Source organism: Lichenostomus cassidix, chromosome Z (assembly GCF_008360975.1).
Source record: "Lichenostomus cassidix isolate B80296 chromosome Z, HeHo_3.0, whole genome shotgun sequence".
In the NCBI taxonomy this organism is placed as follows: Eukaryota; Metazoa; Chordata; class Aves; order Passeriformes; family Meliphagidae; genus Lichenostomus; species Lichenostomus cassidix.
This window is the reverse complement of record NC_139511.1, coordinates 65,002,495-65,029,048: the sequence shown is the minus strand read 5'-3', so window position 1 is coordinate 65,029,048 and position 26,554 is coordinate 65,002,495. Positions and strand designations below refer to the sequence as shown.

The window sequence follows — 26,554 nt, the reverse complement described above, 5'->3', positions numbered from 1 at the left end:
GACCTGTAGTGCAACATTTTCTTATGAACAGAGAGAACACTGGGATGGCCATAGCACCACATACCACTGCCCAGCATCCTTCACCAATGTGGGGTAAATAAAAAGCACTACTCCCCAGCTCCCTGCCCCACCTTGGATCACATCATGCCTCCTCCCACTATCCCCATTCCCCAGCAGGCATGTGAGACAGACAGATAGGTAGCTGGGGAATTAATTTGCACCATCACACACCAGGTGAACAGCAGCTTGAACACATCAGTCTCAAGATACAGTCAAAAGCCATCACTCTTCACATCACAGATATTAATGTGAATGACTCAGAACCAGAAAATCATGCCAAAATCTGATTTTTGCAGATTCTTAACAAAGCAATCATTTCATTAGTGGATAATGAGTGTATTTTTTGTCTGATCTTAGCCAGGTTATTTTTAAAGCTGATCTGACAGCAGGAGTCCTGCTTTCATCTACTACCCTGGGCTTTGTTTTCATTGTTGCACAAGCAAGCTAAACAACTCCAAGATAAATCAAAAGCAGGGGAGAAAAAAAAAATCCTAAATTTCTTTATTAAAAAAATATTCCAAGACAGGAGTTTTTGTCCATCCTTGCTGCCTGTGAAAGTGTCTTAACACTGAACCACTGGAAGCCTTTGGCTTCTACCTCTGGATGATGCAAGCCATACAGTGTGTGTCTCTTACACTACTTAAAAGGGGGGGAAATCCCCACACCCAACAGGAATCACACAGCATTGACTATATGAACTCTCCGTGTCCTCAAAGTAGGAGCCAGGAGCACAGACACAACTGTGATTGTGTTCAAGTGTTGGTTCCTGATCTCACAAGTCCCCTTGTTTGGACAAACAGCCGCCAGACACTTGGCATCTTTTCACTGAAATGTGAGTACTTTCCCCATGAAAAGAGAAGTGTCCTAGGGGATGAAGCCTGGGGAACAGTAAAAAGCAAAAACATACCCTCCCCCAAAGACAAACACATAATTAAAACAGACAAAACAGGGAGCACAGCAGAGTGGATGAAAATTCCACGACTTAAAGCAAGACTGTCGCCCAGGGATCCATCTCCTGAGACAGACTGCTTGTTGACATCATTTCCTTGGCAAGGGCTTTAAACATTTTATCAGCCAGTGCAAGCACCTGAACTATACCATCACCCCTTACAAAAATCTGCTGGAGTCATTTGTCATCCTGAGCCATCACCATCTGGACTGCACCTCTCTGAGCTGCTCCACTCTTGCCATCAACTGAATCCTTATTGTGAGATCAGATGAAGGATTTTCCCAACTGCCTCTGACTCTGAGGGGTTTCTGCCTGGCAATTGCCCCTGAGGAGCCCAGGCTTTTAAGGGTTATAGGTGTTTGCACTCAGTATACTGAGTACCTCACCCAGTCTCATTCTCTCACTGGGCTATTGTGAATGGCTGGTTGTTAGTGTGAAGGTTCTCAGAAAACACTGCTGCAGCCTGCAGTAGATTAAAGCCCAGCCTAGAGTAGGTCACCATACTCCAGTGTCAGCTAAATTGGGGTCTTTCATAAGGACTGGTGTTACATCTGTCCCCAACAGGAATCTTGTGGATTTGCTCAGTGCTTTCAGCACTCTGCCTCAAAAATTAAGTGTATGTAGCTTTACAATTCCAATGAATGCCTGAAACATTACAGCACCTAAGCAAAGAGCATACTCTATTTTTAGGCATGTCCACTTGGTTTCAACTACTCACACTTAATGATTAAAACATAAAACGGTGTGAACTGACATTTCAGCTAAAGGTAGTCATTTGCATTTCACTTGTGGGTTTGCTGTATCTTTAATATGGCACACAAAATATTAAAAAAAAAAAAAAAGCCAAACACCAACTTACTTTCTGTGTAGGTGGGAAATGCTTTCATAGTGGTGTTCTCACCTATAGTTTGTGATAGCTGAGTGTGGCTGAGACCTCCTGCAACATAACCTCGAACATTCCTGTGCTGCCTTTTGGGGTAGCTCATTTCCAAGAGTGAGGACCTCGTTTCAAGGTGACACAGCAAAACCAACACATTGTAACTTATCCATTTCCAGACTATCTCTACATCCTTGGAAAAGTCAGTGCAAAAACAAGATAAAAGGACAGGCTGCTACTCAAAATCTACAGCACCACAGCTGCAGCTATCACTTAAATCACAGCAAAGGCAGGCAGAACCTTAAGTCAGTTGAAAAAATCTGGCAGTAAGTGACTTAACCCCAGAAAACTGTGACAATTGCTGTTTTATGGCAAGGTGGAATATAACTGGCAGCGAAAAATATTAACTGTAATTCCACTGCTAGTTACTTCAAAGCACTTCCTAAAACCCCAAGCAAAAACAAGGCCAAGTTTTGTCAGTACTGTACATCTACAATTAAAGGACAGCCCTTGTCCCTAAGAGAGTTTACCACCCAAAACAGACAACAAAAAGGGAAGACATGCTTATCACAGTGCACATTAAAACTTCAAGACAGCAGATAGCCCCAGGATCCATGTTAATGAAAGTTGGAAGAAAATACAACAGATAAAAAGACTTTAAGAACTGAATCAGATTGTGAGGAAGGCCTTTACATGACTAAAAGTATCTACATTAACACCTAAAACCAGTGTTATTTATGTCTAAACCATGCATCATAAGAATCCCATAAATGCCTTGTTGAAATGGTAATTACTGCTTAGGTTGCCAAAAAAAATTGATGTAAAGCAACTTAGCTTCAGTAGCTTCACTGGACTACCTTGCTTATAGCAAGCTTTTCATTTTGGTACAGCAAAAGGGTGAATTTTTTTTTTCCCATCAAGTTTAACAAAATAGTAAAATGCTTAAAGCCATTACATTATCTCAAGCCTCATGTTTTCATTCCTGTAATGTGCTATTAGCCTTCCTCTTCTGCTTGGCAAGATAAGAAACATTTTCCACTAACCAAAAGTCAAGGTAATGCTGGCATTTACCAACACTAATTGGCAAGTACTGCTATAGAAAGGCTGTCAGCCTTCCCTAACTGCAAAGTAAAATGCAATTCAAATGCATTCATCCCCACCCGAGATGAGCCATGTCAGTAAGAAAGCAATAATGGGCGCAAAGAATGAAGAAAGCTGCTGATAAAATGTATGCTCCATGCAGCTGGAGCAGTATAAAAGCAAGTTCTGGCTGGTTCTCTACATACACACACGTCTGTGTTTTGTACAGGCTCACACGTTGGGACAGGGTTGAGGTCCATGCAAGCTGGGATCAGCTGGGCTGTAAGAGCAAAGCTGGCTAGGCAGGCACACTGCTCTGGTGGCTGCGACCAGAGTAACAGGGTTAACAGCAGGGAGCCAAGATCCTGAAGCAGTGCTATAACCCTAACTTCCCCAAAAACCTCCAGAAGGCAAGGCATTAGCATTCCCCTGCCTTTCCCTTTCTCTCCTTGTGTTAATAGAGGGTATGCTGACTTCAAAACAGCATCAGACACAGTTTGCAGGACCACCAGGTGCTGATCTGTTTCCATCCTGGAAAGGCATCCCACCACAGCCCCACACCACAGTGCCACCACCACCCTGAACTCCTCCCATGTCACCAATCTCCACCACTGGAGAAATACTGAAATGCACAGCCCCAGTCCCTCTAACCTGCCTCCCATCACTATTAAAGCACTTTTGCTCTGCCCAATGTCCTTGACACAGTTTCCACCAGTCACTGATAAATTTTGATCTGGATTTCAAGCCCTTAATAATTTGGATGCTTACAAAGGAGCAAAAGGATTCAAGGGCATTCTAGGGGTGTCTTGGTTTTGCTTTTAACAGTTGGGGCTTTCAGAGCATCCTGCGGGGGCTGGAGGATGCCAAGGTGGCCACTCTGTTCTGGTACAACTCATCTTTGGCCAAGCTTCCTCTGGCTTCATCAATGAAAGCCTCTCATCATGCCAGCCAGACCTGGATCAGTTTAAGTCCCCGTTGACAACGAGACTCCCACTCCTCACACTCCTAATCTGGTCTTTGCAAACCTCAGTCCTGCTTCTGATCCCTGCCCATGCCAGCTGTATCTGGCCATCTCTGGGAACTCCTTCGGGGCTGAACAGCTACAGTAGCGGTCCACAGATCTTCCAAAAACACCATGACAGAAACTGAGAACAAAATTGAGGGATTCTGTCCTACCAATCAACACAGTGAAACCACAGGACTGGTATATTGTAAGGAAATCTCACAGTGCCCTTTTCTTTATCATTTTTAGTGGATTCCAGCAACACCTTCCTATACTCCTCTTCCATCTGTGCTTGTATTATTACCTGCCTGCAAAATGACACCCTGTCTCAGTCCACTGAATAAAAGAAGTAAACTTTGGTATCTGTTTAAGCTCTCCAATCTTCCCAGGATGTGATGGATCATTACTCCAGCTCAGACACTGCCTAATCTTAAATCACTGCCCTTGACTCCCACTGCTGCCAGCCTGGGTCCTCTCCAAGGCCAGGACTGTTTTCCAGATCTTAGAGATCTTCCTGTCTTGCAGATACAGCTTTGCTGCTTTGAATCCTCACATTTTTAAAAGGCATTGAGGTTCAGCCTAAAAATATTGCAGCACAACTTAACCACCTGTAAACATTAAATGCTGCCTGCTAATTGACAGGTACAATATTTACTGAGGGTTACATACCAGCAGACAGTCTAGCAGATTTGTTTATACATAGTGATAGCAATGCCAAGTGCAGGGAGAGACAGATCAAGATCTGAGAGATGAAAGCAAGCCTGAAGAAGGGGACTGGCACATGCACACAAACCAGAAACACAGGAATCTCCTGGCAGGTTCACTTGACAAACAATATTCATCTCGACCGTCATTTCATGATCCAGCATTGCTGTTACGAGCAGCATGCACAGAGAAAATGGGAGAGAAAATGGCAGAACAGCCCCATGCTTGTGGGAAAAGCACCCTGAAAGCAAAAGGCACTGAAATGACATGTGGATGCCTCAAAAGCCCTCCCAGCACAACATCCCCTAGGCACTGGCCATAAGCTTGCCACTAGGATCAGCACAGCAGTGGCTGAAGACACACAGATTAACCTAACCTCCTATACCCTATTTTGGTTACAACTTCAAACTAACTTTCTACAGAGAGATTAAAAAAAGGTCTTTTCCTGGACTCCATAATTCAGTTTCAGTAAAGCTCCAATCTGCCTCCTGGGGTGGGAAAAGAGCAGTGGGGAGGACCAACAAGATCCTCCCACATCCATGCTGGTCGCCGAGCAGCTTCTCAGAGCCTTTCCTCCCACCTGCAGCCAGCCTCTAGTCTGCCACAGGCTGGCTCTCCCCCCTAAAAGCAGATATAGTGCTCCCCAAGGGCTGACAGCCCTGGATATTTCATTAGGCAACATATGGAGGAGAAGGCAAGCATAGGGCAGGCAGTGGGGATGGAGCTGCTTTCCCCATGGAGAAGGTGCCCTGCCAATGCACCCTGTCCCTGCTCGGGAGGAGATAACTCATCCTGCGGCTATGGGAGGTATGGCTCACACTTTGATGCCTGGAAGGAGGCTGCAACTTCTGACAGGACATCCTGGATGCCGTTTTCAAAAGGCTCCTGACACTGCTGGATCTCACATGCCTATGTGCCAGGTCACGCTTTGAAAATGGAGCTGGAAGTGAGATCTGAGGCTCCCAAGTACGTTTATTCCTTACCGTTTTTCTTTTTTTTTTTTTTAACAGGACACAAATAATTTTGAAAATTTTATTCATCGCTTCTATTCAATACTTATTAAGAAACTGAATTAAGCCACTCATTACTCTGATAGCAGCTACCCCACAGATGCTGTAAGCGATAGGCTTCTGTAAGGCCCCCCGATCTTTAAAAAGCAAAGGATGAGCTAGGCATGCTATTCAGGCTCCAGCTATTCACATTTCTCCTCATTCAAATGTCAAGAAAATGTAATTAGTACTGACACAGATGGAGGTCATATTTCTAAGCAAAATATTAAGGGGGGGAGGAAATTAAAAAAAAAAAAAAGAGAGAGAAGCAATTTTACTAAATGACACTACACCACAACCAAATAGATTATAGCTCTTGTATTTTTCCAGGGCCTCAGCTATGTTTTTACATTTTACAAAGCCATCTTGTATGTGCTTTGCATTAAAAATGTATTTACTGGTCACTTTTATACATATATGTTCTGAATTTAACAATTTACTCCTCAGATCAAAATGATTCAAAACATCAAGGTAGCACTAGCATGAGATGGCTCTGGATCAAGAGTTTCTTTTTTTATATATGTATAGTTTTGGCTTTCCACTTAAAAAAAAGTCTGATCAACTTCATTTATAACATGTGTTTAATTAGACATCTTCAGATTCAAGAAGTTTTTATATGGACCAGGGCTTTCAAAAAATCAAATTATTTATTTCTTTATTTTTAAGCTTCTAATGCTTTCTTTCAGAACAACTACAATAATGAGGCTTGCAAGAACAGTACACAAACACCCTACCCTTTCTGTTGCACCATAAAATCCAATGTGTTCCACTGATACAAAGAGCAAGTTTTTGCAATTACGCTTCTTGAAAAACCAAAACAGAGGGTTTTTTAAATTGCTTTTAGCTCCTACAATGTACTTTAAATTAAATTACTGTAACTTCTCAACCATGATCACCACTACCCTGGAGTAGTGCTGAGGAGCACTAATTCAGAGGGCACGTTTAAACCCATGTTTTTCTCAACAGAATTTAGTGATGAGATGTCCACTCAGAGCGCTTCGTTACCAGCTTTGAAGTCTTAAAACCAAAACCAGCTGCCGCAGCCAGCCCCAAGCCCAACAAAGCAGCCTTCATCTGTTTATACTATCAGTGCCTCTGGAAAGATTGGCAGACACTGCTTCTGGTGATAGATGCATACTGAAACCTGATCAAGGCTTGAGTTATTTTCCTCCATCCAGCAACGCTGCAATTCTAGACAGGCAAAAAACCCCAAGATCTCCATTAGGATGAAGAGAAAAGCAATGAAAGCCCCGATCCCACTGTCGTCCCAAACATTAACAAATTGTCCATCTCATCAACTCCGAGCAAAATCCACAATTACTTCCATGTGGTTCCCAGACACTGGCCAAATGAGTTTTGTAACACAAATACATGCAATGTGGTCTGGTGCATTAAAAGGGGAAGCTTCAATCCCAATGTTAACATGAGCTGTAAGGTGACATCAAGTCCAGGCAGAGCTAAAAATGAAGCCCCAAGGGACAAAATTACCATCTTCTACTGACACCTCCTGCTCCAGTGTTGTAGGGTCATCAGTTGTCTCAACAAAAAATTCTGAGGCCAACCCTGACAGGTCAAGAGATGGAAGGACGTTCCCCTCCATCAGAGATGGAGTATGACAGAGGTTTCCAACAATTACTATTCAGCTCTCAAATCCTCCCGCCCCCTCTCCCTGTTTTAGACCCCATCCCACAGCCGGGTGCCCTGACAGCTTGTCTTGTCACCAACAGGCTCAGCCCAATGCTAGAGCACTGAAATCAGGGAATTGCTTGAAAAATCAACTTAATTTGCTTGCACACCTGCTGCTTTCTTCTCTAGAAGAACCAAAGCAAACATACCTGGGCAGCCTGGTCCCCAATGTCTGGCATGCCACCATCTGACAGCCGGCCCCGGTACGGTCCCCCGGTGCCCTGGTGCTGCTCTTCCCCATTGCTTTCTGCTTCAGAGGTCTCTGGCTGAGCAACCTCCACCTCCATCGGGGTGCAGTGCCCGTTCCCGTGCTCCGAGCCCAGCTTCTCCTTGCTGTCCTTGCTGCCCGGTGTCCTGGTGATGACCCCAAACTTCCTGGTCCTTTTCCCATTTTGAGCGGCTCTGTCTCCGGGCTCGGGGCTGGGCTTGGCTTTGGGGTCGCAGCTGTTGCTGTTGTTGCCGTTGGAGGGAGGCAGAGGGGCTTTGCGCTTGATGCGGCGCAACATGATCAGGTAGACGAAGCCGCCATTCCAGCACTGCTCGGCCAGGTAACTGCAAGGCAAGGGATGTGTGAGGATCACTGACCACTGACCTGCACCACCCACATCCCACACCAGCATCCCAACATACTGAGCCCCATGATGTTCGTGCACCGTCTCAGCCAGCTGATTACCTGGTGTGTGGACGTGTTAGGATAACTCAAGGCATTGGCAAACACTCTTTCCTCAGTATTGGAAGACAACACCATGAATCAGTAACAGCCCTAGCAGCCACCCAGGCTCATCCCACCACAGCATAACAGGACAGCTGGCAAATGCCACCCATTCCTACGACTCTGACCTCCATATCTGCAGTGCAGTAACATGGAAATGAGGAGTAAGCAAAACAAAGCAGAGAGTGTTTCCAGCAGAGTATTAAAATAAATAAATATTTTCTAAAAAAAATTTAAAACCAGGCAGGCTTCATTTGTGCAGCAGCCCATTTGTGCATCTGCATCTGAAATGAGCCTCCTTACTAAAACTAATCTTCTGCTTCAGCATTCATACATGCTTTGAAGGCCTCAGGGGAAACAAAAAGTCAGCCACTAGGGTAAAAAGGCACAGCACCTATTGCCCCAATACAGCAAAGCATGGCACTACAAGGCATCCCAGCTGCTTTAAAGGGACATGGAAACTAGGTGGGTTTCCTTCATAACAAGCACATTCTAACCAAAACTAGGGATCAAATCATCTCAGCTGTGCAAGGAGCAGCCCCCAGGTTCTCCTACTAGAGCAAAGCATCACCTCCCCTCCCAAAGTCTCTGGACATGCCTTGGAGGAATTAACATTTCTGCTTCAAACAAACCCTCTGTGACCTTACAGAAACTGCACCCATTGATGCAAAAGGAGAATCTAACTTCATGCCTCTTTTAGGAAAGGACATACCTCAACCCAAATTCTTGAAATATTTGGGTTCTGAGCCAAGGGTGTAACCAACTAAGAGTACAAACAAGCTGGAATTTGTACGTAGCAGGTTTGCATGTGCCCTTTCACACTAATTTAGGATCCAAAACTATATTGCATTTCTCACTAGTGAAGGAAGCAGGAATTTCCCAGAGCATCAAATAAGCCTCTGCTGCAGCTGCAATGAACTCTTCACTAATACTGAGCGGTTGCTGAACCTACAGCTTTTAGATGAGATGAGAAACTAGGTGTGGAGTTGAACCACAGAATCCTAAGAGAAAACAGCACAGCACTTAGGCTTGAGAGGAGGAACTACACAGGAGTCTGCCACCAAGTTTTTTTCCCTCCCTGCTACTTGTAGGCTAATTTTCCCTTTCCCTTTCTTAAAAGCTGTTTTGCCTTAAATAAAACCCTTCAAACTTAATCCTGCACAGAGGTGACTTAATGGCAAAACAGGAAGAGCAGCTATGATAACCCCTGAAGCAAAGGAGTGAGGAAAGTACTCACAACTACTCAAAGTAATCCAGACCAGCCTGGCAGTGGCTGGAAGTAACATAATGGGTGTGTGTTTCTGTCCAGGGACAAGAGCTGATATTTTCACTCCACTTCTTACCAAAGCTTTGATGTCCCCCACAGACAACACTGGCATTCAAATCACTTATATTTAATTAGGAAGACTGATGTTCAAATGAATACCACAACTAAATAACCTTAAAAGCAGCCCTGGAGCAACAGACGGGAAGGATAAGTATGCTGGATGTGTCAAAGTTCCCAATGAATATAAACCGAACTCTAACTCCCTGGACAGTCCTTTCAGTTTTCACCAGGCAATTCTTTTTTTTCCTCCCCCTTCCCCAGACATAAAGAATATTTAAATAAAGCCCTAAACCCATCTTTTCCAAACAGCTGAAAGCAGACAGCCAACAAGCCCCAGCGGCTGAGGAGTCTCTGCAGCAAAGGTCAACTGTCTGGGTGGCCACAAGGTGACACTTGGCTCTGGGAGACACATGAAGCTGGCAGGACCTGAAGGGTTAGCCTAAAAAAATACCCTGAACTAAGATGGAAGTATTTTTGATTATCAAGTTAAAAGAAAAATTCTTTTAATCAACTGAAAAGGGGCAGTTCTGTTCCAGAAACAATATGGGCTGCCTGTTTTTCACATTTATCTTTCAACTCAAATTTCAAGGCAGCCAGTAAAGTTGATTAAAATTCATTACTTTTGCTTGCAGCAATACCACTGCACTCTGATCCATCACACATAAGCCTGATAGTGCTGCTTCTCCTGGCACAAGGAAACAGGAAAGCAGCTCCTCTTCCCATAGTCATGTGTCTTACATGGGCACTGCTCATCCTGTCTTTACGCAGAGTTGAGTCTGCCTGACTTGTTTCTGTGCAGGTGCATCTATATGGGGCTTTTTTGAAACACCAATCTCCGAACTAATTACTGATGTATTTTTTTTAGTGCCAGCAACCAAGTGCATGCATATCAACTACTTGATTTAGGAAGTAAGGGGAACAAGAGGGAACTTAGCATATGTCCAAAGAAAGTAATTCTAGAGAGGCAAAAATAATTTACTATTTCACCTCCACTCATGGCACATTTATTCTGTTCATAAAGTGTAAAGCTGTAACGAAAAAAGAAGGGTTTTTTCCTATCCACTCTTCATACACAACCATCCCTCCAGTCTGGAGCAGGGTTACAGTGAGTGGTAATAGATGCAGCTGCACTGAAGTCAGCAGAGCTGTGCTGATTTACTCCATATGTTGAAATGGCCTGCATGTTCCAGGCATGCAGCCTGTAGTAACTCTTGGGTTTATGTCTTCTTGAGTACTTCTCAGCAGTTCAAAGAACACAGTAAGTTTCCATGAAAAAGAAAAGTATTCTCTGGGTCAGTGAGCAATTACCTTTGCATGGCAGTAAGTCACTGCATACACCAGATCACGTCAGGTATTTCCGGACAGGCTGAGTCCTGCTGGGACCAGTGATGCAGTAAGTGGCATCATTATCTCAAGAGTTTGTTTCAAACCAAAGGCCAGGAAAACCAGCCCTGATATAAAACTAAACTAATACCACAAGATAGGAGACAGGAGAGGAAAATAACATACTGAGAAATTGCGGTCATTTTATTGTATTGCCCGCCCAAGACAGGGATGATAGCTGAAGTGCCTGAGCCACCTGTAATTTCTGCTAAGTACATGCCACTTACTTAGCTGGCTTCTTTTTCCTTTGCCATTTCTTTTCTCTTTAAGTAAGAAGCCAAAAAGCACAGCAAGAAAGCACAGCAAGATCTCAACACTGTGCGAAGAACATGTAAGGTTGTATCAAATGAGTGAGAACCTTCAGATTTTAAATTGCTTGCTATCAATCCCAGAGCATCCCATGCCAGAAGGGAATAGCAGGATGGACACAATAAAATGTAATTATACAGTCTCTGGACAGCAGAAAACTACAAAAAGATAGACAGGCTCCCAAATCCTTCTTCTCAGGAGGTTTAATGTATGCAATGCAGACAAGCCTATTTTTTTAGATTTGGTCCCTGTAGAGTACTCACAGAGATTTTAGCAATCAATACACCAACAGTGTCTCCGGCAGGGCAGGATCAGAGCTGATGAGCATATGCAGCAGCTCTCAGCACAGATGTGGGGAATCAGCTGCAACCTCCCAGCTGTCACTTAGTTTGAACACAAACTTCAGCTTGGATGGAAAAGGTGCATGGAAAAACAAAATCCCTAATTCAGCTTTGATTGATCCAAATTTATTGAAAAATAAGACTCTGTTTCTTACTTTGGTTTGCAGGGGATGGAATAGGTTTTGGTGAAAGTCTTGGATCATATACACCAGCTAAGACACCTTGGGCAGATACTCCAGCTGCCACCAAATCACAACACATAACAAATCCTATTATCACTGATTTTAAGAATGCAAGAGATTTTACTAGCTGATCATACATATGTTAGTATCAGTTACCAAACCAAAACATTTTACCAGCAGAACACCCATCCACACTTTCTGTTTTTCCAGTCTTTGCAAGGTCATGTCAAATCTCCCTGGTACAGCTGGGAGTCCCCTCAAACACTGCAGCATCACCTCCACAAACAGGATCTAAAATAACTCACTGAAATACTGGCTTGGAAACATTCCCCACCGGCACGCTCAGAAGGAAGGACCACCCAACTGCTCCTGCTGCTTTGATGTCCTCCTGGCACCAATGCTGGTAAAACCCCAACCCATATAAAATGTAACCCTTAAGCAGTGGGGAAGACTTGTTCTTCTCTGTAGTAGAGAAACCACGAAAATGTTAATAATCCTTAAAACCAAAGGAAAATTGTTTTACACTCAAAACAGAGCTGGAAAGCTACCTCTTGCAAAGCTCAACCACAGGCTGGAAAATGCAACCTGTAGCTGGTATCACAGGGTGTTTAATACCCTTTTTGTATCAGAGCTATAAAGACAGAAACATACGTTCACTTCCTTGGGAGACTATTTTGAGTTATTCAGCCAAATCTCATTTCTCCCCTACACAGCTGAACTGACTGCTGTGATCATAAAGACTGATAAACTCACTGAGTTTATTCCAACTTCCTTGGCACACACGTGAAGTGTCAGACTCGGAAATAGTGTCTTAGACTTAGACAGTAATTTTTTTATTTTTATATATATATATATTTGAGTGTGTGCATATATAAATATAAAGGTTTACTGACTTGACAAGAGCATACTGTGACAAGCTCTCTGTCACATCCTATCTCACTTGAACAAATGCAGACAGCCACACTGAGCCATGGAAAAACCAAAGTAGATCCAGCAGCCGTAAGCATCTGGATCCACTTTAAGGTCAGAAATATTGAAGTATGTTTATTTTACACTAATAATACCATTTAGCATTTCTCCAGAAACCTTCATCCTGATAGATCAGAAAGTGCTTTGGAAATGATTCACACAGAGCATCACTGAGATTTGGCCAGCCAGCCCATTGTGTAGCTCATCAAGACATGGAGCAGAAACCTCAGTCAAGAAGACCACTTTCAGAGCCCCTGCCTAGCCCTCCTGGGACATTTGCAGGACAGACAGACCACTAACTTTTATGCTCCTCTCTGAAAGACTTTGGCATGGTAAAATGTCTTGAAATTCAATCTTCTTTAGGCTGGAAAGATGAAGGGCAGTGCAGATCCTTGCAGAACTAAAACCTCCAGCCCCAAGGGGGATTTTAAAAGCTAAACTTAACAAACCATTTCTCCATGACACCTGCAAATGAGCTAACTCGCTTTTCAGGTAAGGCAAATTAATGACTAACAGATAGTGACTGATGGAAGGGCACATGGATCCTGATGAAACCCTCACCTCACTGCCATCACTGTGCAAGAACACCCATCCCACTGAGGACTGATTTTGGCAAGCACCAATGGGAACTTTCCACAGATTGCCACATCTTCAGCCAGGAGTCAAGCCTGCCTTAATGCCTGCAGGCAAAGGGAAACACCGACCTACAAAGTCCTGGGTAAACCTTGCCACATCCAAGCTTGCAAGAGGTTCCACCTCCTCAGAGCTGCAAGGACACCCCATGACCAGCCTTCTCATCCGCCTCCTTGGGGGACTAAGCTCTCCAGCCATAATTTATCTTAGCAGAAAGCAATGGTGTTACTGCCTGTTGCTTCAACAAAGTCCCAGGCACAGAGCTGCAGCACACCAGGGATGAGCATGATCCAATATCTCATCACCAACAAGCCCTTTCCTGCCCCAGGCTCTGCAGGCAATGGCACACACAAGGGACACAATGTTCTCTGTCTCTCTTGATAAACATGAGGCAAGGCAGAAAGGGCAAAGAAAAAATCAGTCACAGAGCTCAGCTACTAATCACACCTAGGGAGTGTGTTTAAACAGCCTAGGGAGCACAGAAGGTGCTCCCATCTCCCATTTCAGGATGAGAAACCCTCAGCTTGTGGCCAAGGTTAAGCACCAATTCTCCAAGCCTCACAGAGGCTGCAGCTCTCTATGGCACACCAGGATTTTCTCGAGATAGTCAAACTGGCAGCTTTCTGAAAAAGAAAAAGTCTGAATCCATTATTTTTGTCTATGGCATGTTTTTCACAAATTTACAGCAAAGAATGCAACTAGACTTACTGAAATTTTGAAGAAAAAACAACTTTGGAAGTTAAATTTCAAGGTATATTTGGCAAGGCTGGCAGGAGGCCTTGGGCAAGACCTCCTCGCACACTGTGAAATCCTGAACTCTCAGGAGCAGTGAAAAGGGAGTGGAGAGAGGATGGATTGCTGCTGTACTTTCGTGGACTCCCTGCCTGCCTACAGCTTTTGCTGGAAGATGGAATTGCAACACAGGACCAAGGCAAAGCCTGGTGAGACACCTCACTCCACCTGGTATCAACGCAATGATGTGGCTTTGAATATGGGAAGACTGAATTCCTTTCCTCTTCCTGTGCTGCACATCCCTCACAGCACCCCAGGCAAGTCTTTCCATGGAAAGATAGGGCCAAGGACATGGCATCCCACAGAGTTGCTGCAAGGTCTGAGGTCAGGAAACCACTGGTTTTAAACATTGCAGTTTCACAATCACCTTACATCTGGGATCAGCCTATGCCAAACAGCATCACAGCTTTCCTCCCACCCCATGTCCTGCCTGCTCAGGAGCTGGCACAGTCATATGAGCAACAATACAAATGATCACAAGGAGGGAACCAATCCAGTTTAAAACTAACTCAGCCACAGCAAACTTTCAAAAACTCCGTCCTCAAGATGGGGATTTTAAACCCAGCCCAACACCCTCATCTGGTCCCAGTGGCACAGAGGTAGGGACAGAAGAAGACTGGAAGTGTCAGGGGACTATGCTTCTGCTCCCCCCAACAGCCCCCACCCACGCAGGGCTGAGAGACACATGTGGCAACAGCCCAGGGCAAGGGAGGTGCACACACCGTGCAGACAGGAGCTGTGTCTGGCTTTGGCTGAATGGCATTCACACCTCCCATTTCTAAAACCCAAAGGATAGGCACCCTCGCCGCAGACAAGGAAGCCCAGCTGAATCACTCTCCATCACAGGTGTGGAGAGAAGACAGGCTGCATCATTTCAATTATGCTGGCACAGCACAAAACCCACACACTTCTGCCCTGCGTGTTGTTGAGATGTTTCAGAAGCATATCCAGGGCTTTGACAGAGCAACAAGCAGAGCAGGGACTTCCAAAATACACTGCACACGGACAAAGGATGTGAATGGCCACACTGATCCCTCTCCCCTCCCAGAACAAACATATGAACAGGATGACCAGAGGAGCTGAATAGCTTCTCCACACCTAAGGAACCCCCAAAACTCTGATGGACATCCTAAACCTAACAGATTTTGCAACTGCAGACATTATAAAATCATCTGGGATTTGGTGACATATGGCTGTGCCAGCAGGGCAGAGCAATGACGGTGCATTCAGACTGCAGAGATTTTTTGACCCAAGCTTTACCGAGGTCCTGATCTTACCAAACATGCAACTCCTACATCTGCATTTACAAGCCACGGTAGACAGAAACACATGGAGCTTTTTGGGTTTGGGTCCTAGAGACAGATTAATGGGTGCTATGGAGACAAATTCTCTTTGTTCCTTGGTTAGTGGCAGAGTACACAAACAGAAGCGGTCTAATACAAACCATCCAGGCACTGAATGCTCCAATTTGTTAGTTCATAGATCTGCTGCAAATGGAGGTTTATCTGGATACAATGCCATGCTCACAAATACAATTTCCAGTTACAATATACTAAGCAATTTAAAGTGGCTAGTTATCCCTTTAAAAATTACAAAAAGTGGCCTTCTACCTTCGCTGTAGCAGGGCAAAATGATACCAAGTTTCACACAGGCACTCTCACCTGCTGTTACTCATGGGGTATTACTGCTGTTCAGATACAGTCTCTCCCACCACCATGACTTCCTTCAGAACACACACTCCTGGAAGCTCCAAACGTTGTCCTATGCAACTGCTCCCAGTCCCCAATGGCCCTCTGTGCAACTGCTGTCTCACTGAGCACTTAAGAGGCAGGTCGAGTTTTACACCTCTTCTATGCTTTTACCAAAGAATGCATCAATTTCCCTCCCTCTGGAAGCCCAGAGGTGGACATGCTCTTTCCAGGATGACATACAGTTCCTACCAAGACATAAGACTCACTCCATGCTGGAAAGCCCAAACAAGTTCATATTTGCAAAACACCCTGAGTGGGAAGTTTCCAGCTTCCTGAGTTGGAAAGGACCCACCAGGATCCTTGAGTGCAACTCCTGGTCGTGCACAGGACAATCCCAAGAATCACACCATTTGCCTGAGAGTACTGTCCAAAATAAACCACCCAATTGGAAAGCACAGATACCTCAGGTGAAGGAAGAAGGAAGAGGGCCAAAAGCCATCCACGTGTGACCCATGTACAAAATACATCCAGTGTGTGATGCTGCTGCCACTTCACCCTGAATTCTCAAATCTTGTCACTGTGTTTACACCTCACCACCCTATTTCCAGGGCTTCCTGCCTTTCCTCCACGCTATTTTAGGATCCCCCCTCTAAAACAACCTTTTTCTATGCATCCAGCTCACATCCTTCCCTCTTCCTCCCTGCAAATCTTTTATCTAATTCTGCCCCCGGTTTCAAATCACACCAGGAAGCACTGACAGCCAGGAATAGATTTAACCGGAGAGAAACGGTTTCTACACAAAATTGAATGAGGAGTTCAGCATGGAAGATATTCTTTACCTTAATCTGAGATTTTTGCACAGACACAGCTGCCAGGGAGGGTGCCACAAAAATTTCCACATGGGAATGTGACGACCCCCTGATGCCAAGCTTACTGGTGGGAGGGCTGCACAACCATAGGGTCTGAATCTGCCCCCAGCCAGCACTGCTACAAGAGCACAGGGAAGTGCTAGTGGCAGGTACAGCCTGTTCCTGGGAGGTGAGATCATCCCTTTGGGATAAAACTGCCTATTTTTCCCCATGCAGAAATTATCACAAATGCCCAAAAGGTAAGAGAACAAACACATCTCACTGAAATAGCTTTTATTCCAGCAGCAAAGTTTTACAATGCTATTTTAAATGGGGGGAGAAATAAAAATAATGAAACAAAACAAAGTAACAATCTCTGCAACATTGTTTTGGCAAATCACATTATTTAGGTTTTAACATTAGATGTAATTCCCAATATACCTCTTTCCACTGAGAAGTGAAGGTTTGGATGTCTGCAAGCGATGAAAATGAGAGCCAGAAAATTTAATCAAGTCTATTTTACAGCAGGAAGCTGTATGCTGGGTTAGAACAGACTTATTTCCAATGCTATTGCAGGCTCACTTGAGCTCCTGAGAGGAGCCCTATTAACAGAGAGAGGCCAGGCTTCAAATAACCCTGCAACTGCTGGGGGGCAGATAGGGAAGGAACAAATCCACAGCTCTCAGATTTATTTGAGGGGGCCAATTCTAGCAGCAAGGGCTACTTGCCTTCAGAAGACTGCTCAGCTTTGAGCATTTTCCAGGATTCTTCCTAATACTGAAAATGGCAGCTACTTCCATCAGCTGCTTCCCCCTTTCTGGAGGGAACAATGTCTGTTATTCCGCATTCCCAGATCTTACACTTTGACCATGAAGCTCACAAAGCCAGAAACATGTATTTGAAAAGAGAAATTCAAGCCTCTACTAACAGCAAAATAGAAGACTGAACCCTCTACTGGAGCAGGGCAAAAGTTGGAAAGGATGATCTGACAACACTGCAAGAAACCTTAACAGGTGGGAAAGAGCCTGAACTCATACAAATGCACCCCCACGTACATTACTTTTTGTGACTTCAGGATGGACAGGCCTGAGGAAGAAGGGAAAAGGAGTGAATTTTCCACAAGTGGTGAGACTCTCAACACGCCCAGGCAATGCCATGAGCCACCACTGCTGTGCTCACAGGCAGCCCAGACTCAGCCCTCCCTGCTAGCCATCAGCGTCTCTTTCACTTGCACCCACTCTCGCAAAGGATAATTTTGCTTTTTGAGGGCCATTGCCTGCGGGGACAGGAGGTTTATTTAGCTATTTAACATTGCTGTTTTGTTCCCTGTGGTGGGGATGGGCTGCATATACAGTAAATCCTGGGGATGAACTGCTTTCGGCTCTGACTATGGGCTTGCTGAACCGTGCTTCCCCTGCATGCTGTGACAGGTTTCCAACCATAATAACCCTGCACAAAGCACCATCTCTTGCTCAACAGTTTCCGTCAGTCACACCAAACCCTTTCTCTCTCCCACTGCCTAAACACATCTTTGATATTCCTGCCGTTTGGCCAGAATAAAGGACTTGCCCTCCCTAAAACAAGCAAGCCATGCTATACTCATTCAGTTTTACAATTCCCTGTGAGAACAAACATTTCCCAGTGAGCTGCCCAGTGACGGGGCTGAGGTTTCTTCTGTCCAGGCAAGCGCACTGCTTTGAATTCAGGCACTTCACTGATGGATGCTCAGGATTCCCAGGCGGAAGCAGATCACCAACCAACAATTTACCAACTTGCTGAGGCTGTCACCAACCCAGGTGAGATAATGACCCCTGCTTGGATGACAACCACCCCCACAATGACACCTCCACTGACACTGCACATTCCCAAAATCCAACGTTCAAGTAAATTTAGGAACTACAGCCAGGTCTCTGCAACAAAACAGCCTGCAAAAGCAGGAATTAGACTATGCCAGATAGACATGTGCCTATCTGCCTGTAGGGAGTTTGCCTCTTGGATCCTTGCATTATAAACCAGTTTCTAATTACATCTTCACTTTCTGTGTTTACCACAGTGAGTTTAAATGAAGCCAAAAAGGAGAAGAATTACGGAACACACATGGCAGTAGCCATAAACATTTCCTAACTTTCACTTGGTTTTGCAACACAAACAAGACAGACATGCCCTCCTTGGAGAGCCCATGGATTAGAGCTTGCAGATGACTTCAACTTCCCAACAAATGCTTTGCACACAGTGGAATTTCTGGATTTAATACAGATTTTGCAGGCTGTTGTAACCACTCTTCCAGCTACAAAACACATCAGCACCCCTCTGGCAGGCCACAATGGGGACTAAAATACCAGAAACTGCCTTGGGACAGTCTCCTCCAGCACCTGTGAAAGAGAAGATTATTTCAGCAGTCAGGAGCATGGATGGGACTCTGCTTTCTGCAGCTATTCATATAACTGGCTTTTCCCAGCAGCAAATCAATCTTCCCCAGCTGCTTCTGTAGCCAAAACTCATCAGGATTTGCCCCAAGTTGTAGCTTCATTAGATGCTGCCAAATATAACACAGGTGCAATTCAACTCGGAACATGAGAGCAGAGTGAAACACTTCTAAAAAAAAAAAATTAAAAGAAATGGAGAGAGCAAGCTCTCATGACTCATCCCATGTCAGGATGCCACCCCAAAACATTTCTGCCCCAACTTTTTTCTGCCCCACACCTCCATCAAACCATGGCAACAGGGAGGGTGTTCATTGATGTCTGCTCCTCCTGGACTCAGGAAGGACCTGCCTGCAGCCCTGACCTGGCCTCTGAGCAGGGAATGATCCAAAAGGCGACTGCAGGTGCGCCAGCCCAGAGACCAGTCAGGACCAAATCCATGACCACAGAAGGGCAGGCATCGCTGCACACCACCTCAGTGGAGAGGAGTCCCTGGCACAAACACTGTGACACCCTCCTGTCTAAGCAGGGGGGACAGTCCCATAGGAGAGGCATCACCAAGGATTGCAGAGCCCATCGGGGTTGCTGCCCAGCAGCTCCCAGCTTGTAGGAAATGCTTGGTGCTGTGGTACCAGTGGCACTGCAGGTGGAAATACCCCTGGGAGCCCAGTGAAGAGCTGTGCCAGATGGTGAGGAGGCGTAGCACCAGACCTGCTCACCTTGCACAGTGCACAAGGGAAGATGGCCAGGGGCATCCCTTCCCCTCCAGGTGCCAAACCCTGGGGCTATGAAGGGTCTGTTTTGCTGTCAGGGCACTGCTGGCACATGGAAAAGCCAGAGACAAAGGAATTAAGCATCCATCACTGTGCACTCTGGCTGTACTTCCCAATGCATCACACCATCAACTTAATCACCCAAAGCACCACAAAACAGGAATGACTGCCCTCCTTTTTTTTTCTTTTTTTAGATTTTATGATCCACCCAGAAATCTGCAGCTCTGGCACGAGACAGACCAGCACCACGTCACAAGAAATCCCCTGTAAGCCTTTTGATGACTTTCATGTATTATTCACTTACCGCAAATCCTTGCCATTAACAAACTGCACTAAGGGAATCCGAACTTTCAAAGCCACAAATCTCCTAATAACTATGGCCGCTTTATACATGCCTTAGGATTAGCCATGTCATCTGGTTAGAAACTCAAAGTTGCTCTTCATTATTGGATCCAACCTGCCTGCAAACAGAGAACAGACTGGTAATTCTGCCCCTGATTTCAATGATGCAGAGGCAGTCATTACATGACATTCTCCTCCTGGACACATCCAGCCCAGTGGCACACATTTATGCTGCTCTACTGTGCCAAAGACCCAGAAACCTCCCTCGAGCACACTGACACCAACCCTGGCAGACGGCGCTGGAGTAAACTTGACTCCAAGCACATTGAGGCTTCTCACTGGCTCCTAGTATGCAAACCGAAGGCAGTTTTACAACTATCTGCTCTCTAAATTAAGAATGCCTTTTAGTTGCTTTGAAAAATAAGAGCTTATTTAGTCAATACATCGGCTTCTTCAAAGGGCCTTCAAACTAATTAGCCATACTCAGTTACTATGAAAATACAGAGCTTACACTCAATACTCTTGATGATAACAGAGCTGGTGCTTTGGTACTGAAGCTATAGAATTAGCACAAACTTCATCAGATGTATTTTCCTATAGGCTCCAAATTATATTTCAAACTGAATATTTTCCTTTCCTGCGGTGGATGTGGGAATTCACTTAATTCATTTGTAAGTTCAAAGCAATAATGATTTCTGGCCCATGTGCAGATCAAGAGTTTGAATATTCAACAGTGACAGATAGCGTGAGGGGATGGAAGACAGACACACAAGAGAAGACACTGAAAACAAAAATAAAAGCTGCAGCAAAAAAAAAGTAAAGAGGGTAAAAAAAATAGTTGCTGTACTACAGATGAGCTGTACAGCTGTTCCAGTTCAACTTTCACAGGACAGAGAAGTGGGGATTGCTTAATTTAATGCAAACGGCACACTAGCCAGAGGCAAACCCTCCCTCATAGATGCAGATAGGCTGTCGAGCAAAACAAAGTTCACAAAGCCCCACAAGATATGCAAAGGGCAGAGAAGCAGACTGCAAGGCTCAAAAATTTTAATTCCAAGAGTTCCTGCCCATCCCTGCTTCTTAAAGAGCGGGTTTACTTGGCAGATAAGCCTTTGCTTCTCAAAAAAAAAAAAAAAAATCAAAAAAGTAAAGAAAGTCAAAGGCAACTGCATCATAGGAAAAGAAATTTTCTTTCCCCTTCTGACTTCCATTTATCTGCTTTGCATGCAAGTTTGCTTAGAGCAGAGACCAGCAGGCATGCATCCGAGGGCTCAGCACCACCGGCACTCCCTACAACCAAAATCCCCCTTCCTCTGCTGCTCCTCCTCCACAGCCTGCCCCACCCAAACCGCCCAGCTCTTCCAGCTCACTTCCCTCCCCAAGTGAATTGACACCTCTTGCTCCAAAGGTGCGACAAATCATAATTCTGAATTTCAGGGCAGAACCTGGCAGCAACTATAGGGGAGACAAAAAAAAAAAAAAAAAAGCAAGTTCTGACAGGGGGAGGGGTGGAACTAAAAATTACCATTACAAATCATCACAACAACTTTGTTATTAGTTTATAACATGTCATATAGCTGATTTCCTTCCCCTCCTCTTCCTACACTTTCACTGACTGTATTGATTGGACTTGTCAGCATGTTCTCACATAAGACTGAATTCAATTAAATGAAATACAACCAACAAGACAGCAGGTATTCGATGTTCGCTTAAAAAAATATCAAGTAGCAACACGTGGAGACAGCCAGTGTAACCTGAAAGGAGGATGCTCCATGATGTATTTAGTAACTGCTATCTGCACAGAAAAAGCCAGCAGCAGACTTTAACCAGCAACTCTCTGCAAGTGTCAGGACAGCAGCAGAGAACAACTACTGAATCTTGTTTCACACACCAGATTCAGAGTTTAATCTGAGCAGCAGCCACATAAATCCAGAGGGGCTCTATTAAAAACCAGTGCAGTGACTCATCCCATGGAGAAAAGCATAAATTCAAACTCTGGGCATCTATATATATTTCTTAAGAAACCCTTTTGTTTAGCAACAAGAATTTCTTTGTTGGACAAGCAGGGAGCTGGATCACATCCCTGTGGCAGGACATTTCTGCTCCTTTAGCAACACTGAAGGGCATTAAGACAGCCCACATGCAAAGCTGAGACTGCACATGTGTATGCCAAGCAACTCTGCCATGGGCACTTTTATACAGTGCTATTTTCAATCCTCACCAGGCAGTGCAACCCTACAGCAGCCCCAAGGCTGTCCTGTGCCCTCATCCACCCCCACCTCTTGCAGTAAAACCCTGACAAACCCTCACCCTCCCCAAAAGTCAGTGGGCATTTTGCCACCCGCCCTGCAAGACCAGGATTTCCTTCCTGGGGCACAGTGATGGCTCAGAGCCACGGCTGCTCCTTCACAGCCCTTCAAAGAGCTTTGCCAAGAAGAGCACAGTGCCTTTTTTTAGAGATACATCCCCGTTCACGGGGAGGCACAAGACTCTTTCCTGCCACCCAGGACAGGAGCCCTCATCCCCGACACCCAGCAGAGTCACAACTGCCCCAGGGACTTCCAGCTTCCACTTTCTTCTCACTTCCCTCTGCAGCAAGGAGGTTTTGGGTCCACCCCCTCCCTACCAGCCAAAATTAAAGCAAGTCAGCATAATACCAGATTCTTTGAAGACAGAAATATCTGACACCACCATCACTTTACCAAGGCCCTTGTGTTAAATGATAAAGTCAATTTGTGGATCCCATTTGTTGGTGTTTACTCAGATAAGAAGCACCAAAACACAGGGTCTCCGTTGGCTGTGCTCACGGAAGTCACACACATCAGATAATCTCAGCAAATTGCCCATGAGCACAAGAAGAGACACTTCAGCAACCACACACATCCCAGAAATAAGACCCACATCCATTTTAATCACCATTGTGCCCTGTTTCCATGACAATGATGACACCACCCCCATTATGCATTAGGACTGAGGTATCAAAAACAGGAAAACAGAAACAGGAAAACACCAAAACCAAAGGATGGGCACCTGTTGATTATCTCCTTTTTCTTTGGTGCTATCTTGGTGCCAAGGCGCTATTAACAGCCTCATCTGTTATATGCAAAATCTTAAAATTAGACTGCTACAGCCTTTACACTGAAAAATTGTAGCAGTTCCTCTTCCATGAACAATTTTTCTTTGTCTGGGATACTTGCTCTCACACTGATCAAATATAGAAATACATACACATGCAAAATTTCTCCAGTGTGCTGGGCAACTGATTTGGTTACCAGCAGTTCAGGTTCCAGGTCAAAGTCTGGCATCTGGATGATTAACGTAAAATCTAAAATATTACAGGATGTAAAGCTTGGCATTTAATGCAGGACAATGATGTAGATATTAATAAAGGTTATAGGATAGTTAAAATCAAGCAAAATAGTTATCCAAACCATTATAGTTATCACTATAAACTCCAAAAGTTTGATTAAATCTGATGTATTCTACTGGATTCTGCACCTTTCTTGTACCTACATAAAACACACATACTCCATGCAGCTAAACAGAAAGCCCCTTACTACCCTTGAAGGACTGAGCCATTACTAGCTCTGCCTTCTCATCATGCTGTTTGCAAATTCGTGTTTCATTTGACCAAGCAGAATCACCCTGCTACAGCTGTTACTGCATTGCTCATGTGAGACACAGCATGTTCCCAAAGCCAGAGCTGGCCTAGGCTGCCTGTGACGCCAGAAGGAAAGGGACAAGGGGCAGTGCTGTACTCACAAAGCCGTTCTTGTAGTGGCTATGACTAAAGTCCCTCACTTTGGGGAAGTTTCTGGCAAAGCCCCTACGGAAATGTGCCAGCTAACAGCAGAGCAAGATGCTGTCAGCTCTCCACAAACCCCTGGCCCTTGAAAATTTCAGCCTACCTCCCAGTTTAGATGTTAGCTTTTCCCCTCAATCTCCCCCAGATTTTAAAGTCTTTTTTTTTTTTTTTTTTGCAAGGGAAGAGAGGCACACTTTCTTCTTTCCCTCTCTAGTTCTAAACATATCAGCAGATGTCAGGGTTTCAAGGCAGCTCCTTGTTCAAGCAAGGAGAACGCAAAGCTAAAGCATGAGGCCAACTATTTGATCAATACTCTTTGATTTAATTAGCTTTGGACCATGCTGGAAGTTGATGCCTTGGAGGAGTTGCTACAGGCAAAATTCAGTTTGCAAGAGGGATTGCTTTCACCATCTGAGAAATTTAAAAAATAGGCTAGAAACCTTGGAGAGACTGAGGACAATTTACCACCTAGAGAGACTTGCCTTCTGCAAAGCAACAGTCATCTGACTTACTTAATAGTTGAACTCTTATAAAGAAAACATCTATCACACCAAAATTATTTCTATATTTTGTGTCATTTCATTTTCATTTTTTCAGCTTACCAACATTTTTCTTACCTTCCTTCTGTACCTCACTAAGTCAGTTCTTTGGGTAGGAAGCCAGTATTGCCCAGTAGCCTCTGGCACAAAACTTCCAGCTCTCTCCAAAATGGGTCACAAAAGCCATTTGCTGCACATAAAAGCTTGTCACCTCCTCCAAGTTATTAAATTTTATCTAAAAATCAAGACTTTGATGCATATATATGAAACAGAGCTGTGAACAGAGCACACTAGTATCTCACTAATATCTACGACATTTTAAGGTCTATTTACACTCACCAATATACATATATTAATCCTAACATATTGGATCCCGACCAGAAGCTAAAAGCCAGGACATGAGGCTTGAAGTAGCAGTCTGCATACAAGTCCAAACTTGGCAGCTTAAACTCATATATAATCATCATTACTCAAACTCAATGAAGGGAGGGCAGACCTTAAATCCCTATTAGATTTACTGACTTGCTGATTTACTCACTTTAGTAATTTCTTTCATAACTTCACTGATCCTGTCACAAAGAATTCAAAACTGAGGTCCTTAGCCTAAGGAAATGATGACTGCAGTTGAACACTTGCTTTATATCATTAATGACACCACCAAGATGGGTCAAGCACCCCTGCAGACTCAAGTGCCAGACCCTGCACTTCATCCCCAAATAAGCAGTGAAGCCGGCAGAAGTAACTGAGTGGAAGTCAGGAGCTGGCAAGTATCTCCCCACCCATCCCATCATACCCTTTTACACACTATTCAGTGTCAGCTAACATATCCTTGGCACCCACATCACAGTTTGCTCACTGCTGGTCAAAAATATGCATGACAGAGAGCAGTTAATGAGTTCAATGTGAAATAAATTAAATCAAATCACGACCTCACAGCACTGACAGTGCATTAATCTCTTACACCAAAGCTGTGCAAGGATACAGCTGCAAGGCCAGAGCTCTACAGGCACTTGCTGTGAATTCCCCCCATGCAGACACGGAGGGGAAGCCCAGCTTTTGGATGTGCTCCACTGTGCAGCAGCCAGGACCACACACAACCTGCATCCCTGAAACTCAGCTCCATCTTTCATCTTTGACACCATCTGAGAAGCACCAGGAGCAGACCTGCAGCTCCAACACCCAGGGCTGACCTTTAATCTTCTCACAGGAGGGCAGGCAAGGTGTGAGCACAGCACTGTGAACAGCTCTGGTCTCAAAGATGTGCAAAGATGAACAGATGCAAACGTGTGATAGAAAAAAAGCAGGGACATCTGCAGTTCTGCCAGGGTTCTGACTACCAGCTCTCCTTCCAAGTGATCAAGGGGAAAACCTCCAGATCCCACTTGCAGCATGAAGTGTTGTTACTGGAATACCTGCCAGTTTTACTCAGACCAAAGTTTTCAGTGTTTGGAAAAGGAGAAGCTCTTAAGCACCTCCAGCTCATCAGACCAGGGCTAATGTAGGTAGGCTGTAGAATAGCTGGGCTCTGCCCTCACCAAACCCAACAGCAGGAGAGCTCTGCCAGGCAACCAAGAATGACTGCAGGCAGACAGGAGACCCACCATAGCCACTGCTGCCTAAACCTGCCTGTAAAAGAACAAACTAGGAAAAAGATCAATCACCTTTTATTTTCAGGGTCACACATCATCTTTACTGCCAAGCAGGTGGTAAGGTCAAATTACAAGTAGGGAAAAGGCAGTTAAAGGAAAGGAAAAGAAGGAGAGATACCCTCCCTAGTAACTAAATGAAGGCAATAGAAACAATATCTGATCCATAAAGTGAGAAATGTGACCACTGGGGGAATAGTGGGGGGCCAGGAATCACAGCCAACCTCTGAAGTCCAGAGAACGTGGGAAAACCCAACTATTTCAAACTTGCCTAACACATAAGAATTGCTTTTGTCTGCATTAAAAGCTGCACTGCTTTCACCACCAACGTGACCGGCAGTTACAAAAGGAGAAATCTCAACAACAAAATGCTGAACTATGCCATGCCAAAGGCTGCTGTCCCACGCCAGCAATATTCAGAGCTGGACCA

The 26,554-nt window shown here is 44.7% G+C and overlaps 1 protein-coding gene across 2 annotated transcripts in view; it reads right to left on the bottom strand.

Annotated features, from left to right (window-relative positions):
* The window catches only part of PDZD2 (PDZ domain containing 2), a 201,946-nt gene that overhangs the window by 60,335 nt on the left and 115,057 nt on the right, over window positions 1–26,554 (bottom strand). For both annotated transcript variants that reach the window (XM_085043523.1, XM_085043524.1), the window contains exon 3: window positions 7,559–7,961. In XM_085043523.1, coding sequence (XP_084899649.1) covers window positions 7,559–7,961 — 403 coding nt within the window. The remainder of the gene's footprint in view (window positions 1–7,558; window positions 7,962–26,554) is intronic.